A 6,391-nucleotide genomic window follows, 5' to 3' on the forward strand; every position below is an offset into this window, starting at 1 on the left:
TCTCTCTTTCACATTTATGACCGTAAGATTTTTATGCTTAGTAAAAGGTATCTTGTCACCCCCCCCCCTCCACCATGACAGTGTCTCAGAAGTCCATTTGGGGAACCCTGCTTGCGTTCCTGAATAATCAATCCTCTCTCTCTCTCTCTCTCTCTCTCTCTCTCTCTCTCTCTCTCTCACAGTTCCATTACATCCACAACGTAATCAAGACTTGGCTTTCCAGCTCTTGTTTGCATTATACATATATATGGTCCGTGGCAAAGTCACAAAAATACAAAACAGTCCTGATTTATCAATTTGGCATTGCACGATCCCTCACTTATTTCAGCTACCATTCATTTTTATCATTTATGTCTCCAACATCTTAAGCTAAAAATTTAAATATCTGTTGCTGTTGTCCATCAATTGTGGCCCCCACCACCTTCTTCCCTATAGTTTGTTTCCCCATCTTCCTCAAACCTTAAAATTATCCAAACAAGATCTCTCCACCCGCCCACCCGACCACCCGACCACCCGACCTTTTCCTTCCCATCACCCATGCGCATCACCCATACCTAGCTAGCTAGACTTTTTATTTTGCTTTATTTTCATTTGGGAAAAGTCTAGGTACCCCCCAATGTGTGAGCATCTCTCCCCCTCCTAATGAAAAGACCCTCCCCCTATGGCTGTCCTTCTTTCTTGTGTTTGCCGCTTATTGTCGCTTGTTAATTTATCTGAAGCGGATGGCATGTCTATTTTTCTTTTCTTTTTTATTTTTATTTGGAAAAAGTTTTCCTCCATGACATTGATAAGGGTTCATCCACCATCATAGGGTCCTAATAATGGTTTTAAGTATCGGTGCGTATCGTGCCGTATCGGCCGATATATATTCATATCGGTAGGTATCAGCACGATACATACCGATACGTATCATGAAAATTTTAAAACCCTTATGTATCGATACGTATCCTACGATATACACCGATACACCACCGATACGCATCGATACATATCGATACTTTATGAAAAATTCAAAATTGAAGTGAAATATACGTTTCGGTATGTATCGGTATGTATCGACCGATACACACCGATACGTACCGATACGGTCATAAAATGGCCAAAATGGGTAATTTTTTAGAAAAACACAATTTTTTGAGGTGTTTTTGTTCCAAAGTTGCTGCCAAATATTTTTTTCTCTAACTAAAGTGGAAATCAAGGTTGGGAACAAGGATTTTACATTGATGGGACAATTACAAACCTTGGATTCTTAGTGCGATACTCTCAATTTACTGTTTATGCATAATACATGTTATATAACTTTTTTTAACTATTTTTTTATGCAAAAGTGTATAAAAAAGTGTTTCCTATCCATTTATGTGCGTATCTTTAGCGTATCTTAGCGTATCTCCGATACGATACGATACCCTCCGATACATATCTTAATTTTGGCCGACCGATACGATGACCGTTACTGATACTTTAATCCTTGGTCCTAATACATCCTTCCTATTAATGAATGATCGAAAATTACCCCTTATTGTAGCTATTAAGGTATTCCCCCTTCACAGGCTCAAGGAAAACTAGGGCCTTTTATTTATTTATTTATTTATTTTCCGAAATGAAGGATTTATATTCTCTACACCATGAGTGTGGAGTTTCCCATGCCTCGCTTTCGTCGGATGTCTCTTAGTGACAACAATGGTTTCGTTTAATAAAAAAGATGAGGGAGGGGATAGCTACTAGGATGTGTGGCCCTTGCATCAGCGTTGGGGCCAATGAAAGCACACATAGGGGCATCCAACAAGGATGGTATTTTCATCTCACCAAGGTGGGGTAGTCATTCCATCCTTCATATGTTTGGGCTCAAGCGTCACACAACGTAGTAGTCTCTTTTTTTCCCAAAAGATAATTATGACCCTAGATACTTTAGACAATTAGTATGGAAAAATTTTCACCATATACGAATGCAAGAAGGGGCCCAGAAGAGTGGAAGGAAAAAAGCAAAAACTTCCATCTCTTTTTCATTCCTTTCTGATTTGAACACTTTGACTTCTAAGGATGTTAGAGAAAACACCAAGAAAAATATGAAAAGAAACACAATAGATCTACACGACATAAAGATTTAACGAGGTTCACACACCAGTTGGTGTGCTACGTCCTCAGGCGAAAAAGAAGATATTTCACTATGCAGAAGAGAGATTACACACAAGCAGCGGCGAGAAAACTCGCTTTGAAGTCTTAGCTCGAAAAACCCCTAAAATACAATGACTTTCTCAACAAGACAATAATACATTATATACCCCAAGTCATGGGTCGACCCATCGGGTCGCGGTCAATCCTATCGCCCCAACCCCTCTACTTCCATTTCAGATCTCAAAAACTTCCCATTCGGATTGCCACCAAAATACGTTGGAGCAGGTCAATCTTCAAAATGGATCAAGAATTCGAGACAAACTTAACAGTTGGATTCATCATTCAATAAATTTTATCAGTTGAGCCAAGTTTAAAAGCTTTGAGAGAGCGCGAGGGAGGTTATGCGGGGAACTATTATTATTAGGATTGATTTTCCTTTCACCGCCCGCACACAATGAAGAAAGAACCCATCGAATCCATGGTATCTGATCTCTCTCTATTGGATTGAGAAAATGTACTTTGGATCTTTGTAAATAAGGGGATTTGGCTCCTCTCCAACAACTTGGGATCTAACCATTGACTTCCCAGCCATCCAATGATTGGGATTACTTGGAGACACATCCCAACACATGTCAACATTTGGGGATTCGTGTCCAAGTCGTCCCAACCGTTAGATAGCTAGGAGATAAATGGTTGGATTGGAGAAGATCTTTTTCCATAAATAAGGGACTAGAATTAATGATGACATTTAATGTTTTAGGAGTCCAATTATAGCCTCAAATTACCTTAGATGAAGAGACTCTTTACCTTGGGTGAGTCAAAAACTTTTGCCCTCTAAGAAAAGAGAAAGACAAAGGAGAAAACCAAACAACAAATAGTAGAAAAGAAGAAAAAGACAAGTGCATGAAATCGGAGAAGAGAATAGAAGTGTAAACAAGTTTCAACTTGCATCTCCACTTAACCTTTGCTCTAAGGTGGTAGCTCTCCTGACAGCAAAGACCAATTAAGAGGTCACGAGTTCAATAGGATTAAAGAAAAGAAACGTGGGATCATGTGATTGCTTTATAAGGGGGTGTTTGGTTTGGTAAATCTTTGGGATGACATTCTTTAGAATGATAATTCTTAATTGTTGGAGTGATTTGGTTCCACTAAGATGACCCTCATAAGTGAGTATCCTACTTCCCATGAATGACCATATTACAAATGATATGTTCCAAATCTGAGTTCACCTCACTACTTAAACTCATATTTGAGTAACCTTTTTACCATCTAATATAAAAGGAGAAAGCGAAAATGCGTTCTCTACGGAAGCCAATATCTCAACCCGTGAGAAACATGCACTAACCTTAAGGCAACCAAACGATTTTTCAGAAAGAAACATAATTCAGAAGAACGCCTATCAAAAGATTGACATTCATATCCGATACATACACCATTTGATTTACCGAACCAAACACCCCCTAAGGCTTTCCTTTTGGATGATGGATCTTCCTTCCCCATTCCCATTTAAAAGGTGAAGAGGGGTATCTATGAAAACAAAAGGAAGAGGTGTTGGCTTAAAAAAAAAAAAAAGAACGTAAGGAATCATCCTCCCCCTTTTGCTTTGGGACTCTTTCCCCAAAGCATGCTAGACCAAGGGTGCCCCCAATCCCTGTTAGCAAAAAGGGGAATGGCAAAAAAACAGAAATGGACGGTAAGAGTTTTAAACAGTAAATTTTTTGAATGATACGGTCAAATAAACAGTTAAAAAAAACAGAGAACAGTAAAAAAGGGAAAACGGGTGGTACAAATTTTAAACGTGTAGATTTTAATCAAACAACACCAAAAAAAGGGTACTATACTCGTACAAATTAAGGAATTATTACTTGAATACTTACATCTAATGTTCAAAATAACTATAGTATCAAACACTAATGCATATATATCTCATGTCTCATTAAAAGTTTTATGATATATAATTTAATAGCATCCACTACCAATTTTATATTCATACGGCACACATGTCCAAGTTTTATTAATTAATATGGCTTGGCTATGATGTCGTTCATTGTTATCAATATAATCAACACATTCTTGGAGTAATGTATGTTCAGTTTGAGTTAGGAGTCATCACTTTAGAAATATTTTTCAGTGCATGGATCAATTTGTATCTCAATTTCGGGATCTATACATTGATATTGAGTTAAAAGTGATATCATGAGAAATATAGGCCATTGAGTTAGCTTCAAGTTTGCGAAAGAATCAAGTGGATCAAAGTTCGGAAGAGAAAGATATGGTTAATTAAGTAGACATTATGTTCAACAAGTCAAATCTTAAAAAAGCCAAAAAACGAAAACGTGTTTAGAACGGAAATACTTGTCATTTACTATTTTTTTAAGTATCTTTGAAAAGCATATAGAAAAACGTTTTTTAAATAGTAAAAACCGAGATCGTGTTTAAAATGGGGTTTAGAGTTTTAAAAGCGTTTTTTGCTAACAGTGCCCCCAATTGCCCATGAATTAAAACACGATATTGGAACATTATTTGGTATATACCGACATGGATCGTAACAAATGATTTTGTAATTATTTATTTATTTTAAAAAACAAATTTTAGATCATTTTGTCTTTAATACTGATAGATACATCACTACTTTATTAATCAAGAATCCATATAAAGTATCAGTTACAACCCCAAGAGATAGTCGAGTTGATAAGGGATCTTCGCCTCAGTAAGTATGTGACTCCTCTTATTTCTTTAGAGCCACTCACACATGTGTGCTTTTCATTACTTTCAATAAGTTGAATGATTTTTATTCAACACCAGTATAACTCGATTCATGTGACTGTATATGAATCCGTGAAACTAATCAGGCCAAACCGCCAAAGGCCATGTGGCTGCCCAGACCAACTCCAACTTACCCAGCCAAAACCCACAAAATTCTATATGTACATTCAACCCACCAGGCCCCCACCCCCAGCACACCATCACACCATCACTGAATGCATCTAATATGATAATATCATAATAATATTTGTATAAAATAAATAAATGAACCAAATAAAAAAAGTATTAAAGCTCCCCCAACATCATAGAGGTCTCCACTAACCCCAGGCCACACCTCTTCCATCATCTCCTCTTACGCTCCTCTCGTTCTTCTTCTCCTTCTTCTTCGATCGAAGACTCTTTCGCGATCCAGCGGACACGACATAGTTCCTCTTATCTTATCCATCTGACTTCCTTCTTAATTGAAGACAGTAACTACAAATTCCAAATCGAATTTGGTTCCCCAACAGAGAAAGAGAGAGAAAAGCTTCTTGTAAAAGCTCTCTGTTTTTTGGTAGAAGCTCTCTCGAATCCAGACATTATCAGGTCTCCTCCCTTTACTATTCTTTTACATATAATTTCTTCTCTGTTTTTCCCAACTTCTCTATTTGATTTCGATTTCCTTATCGAATTTAACGATCTCACTGTAATTTGTCATTTCTCTGATCGTTGATGAGATCTGTTTTTTTGCTACCAAGGTCTTCTTAGAAGGCGGATTCGATTCCCATACATATTCATTCATTCCCAATCCGTTCCACAGGATTCAGAATCTTCTCTTCCGAGTGGAGAATCTCTCTTGATTGCATTGAGAATTTTAGATGGCGTCGCCTCTGATCTTGAATCCCGAAACGAATACCGAGAGATCTCGAGAGTCCAAAAAGAAGAGGAAGAAGAAACCTTCAAATCCAAGCCAAAACCAGAATCAGAACCAGACGAGATGGAGGTCGCCAGCCGAACAACAGAATTATTCTTCCAAACTCATCGAAGCTCTGCGCCAAGTTCGCCGGAATCCTTCACCTTCACCCTTGGGAACAGTGGCATCTTCTTCTTCTTCCTCTTCATCTTCTACTACTTCTGATTCTCCTTGTCCAGCAGAATCATCAATCCCGCGCGGAGGCCGTGCCGTAAGAGAAGCAGCCGACAGAGCCTTAGCCGTAGCAGCCAAGGGAAGAACGAGATGGAGCCGAGCGATCCTGACGAACAGGCTTAAATTGAAGTTCAAGAAGAGGAAACAGAGACTACCTATTTCCGACAACTGTAGATCCAAGAGACGACGGGAGATCAGCATCCTCGCCTTGAAGAAAGACAAGAAGTTACCGACGGTTCAACGAAAGGTTCGTGTCCTTGGAAGCTTAGTCCCAGGCTGCCGGAAACTCCCCTTCCCTGACCTCCTCGAAGAAGCCACAGATTACATAGCTGCCTTGGAGATGCAGGTCAGAGCCATGACCACTCTCACCCAACTTCTCTCCGT

At 38.7% G+C, this 6,391-nt stretch overlaps 1 protein-coding gene across 1 annotated transcript; it reads left to right on the top strand.

Moving 5' to 3' along the window:
* Positions 1 to 5,178: 5,178 nt before the first annotated feature.
* LOC122093605 (transcription factor bHLH148-like) lies at positions 5,179 to 6,391 on the top strand (the record flags this gene model as incomplete). The annotated part of the gene is given in 2 exon segments (XM_042663964.1): positions 5,179 to 5,466; positions 5,619 to 6,391. A coding segment is annotated over 1 exon segment (653 nt), but the record flags the coding sequence as incomplete, so codon positions are not given.

Source organism: Macadamia integrifolia, chromosome 2, assembly GCF_013358625.1.
Source record: "Macadamia integrifolia cultivar HAES 741 chromosome 2, SCU_Mint_v3, whole genome shotgun sequence".
NCBI lineage: Eukaryota > Viridiplantae > Streptophyta > Magnoliopsida > Proteales > Proteaceae > Macadamia > Macadamia integrifolia.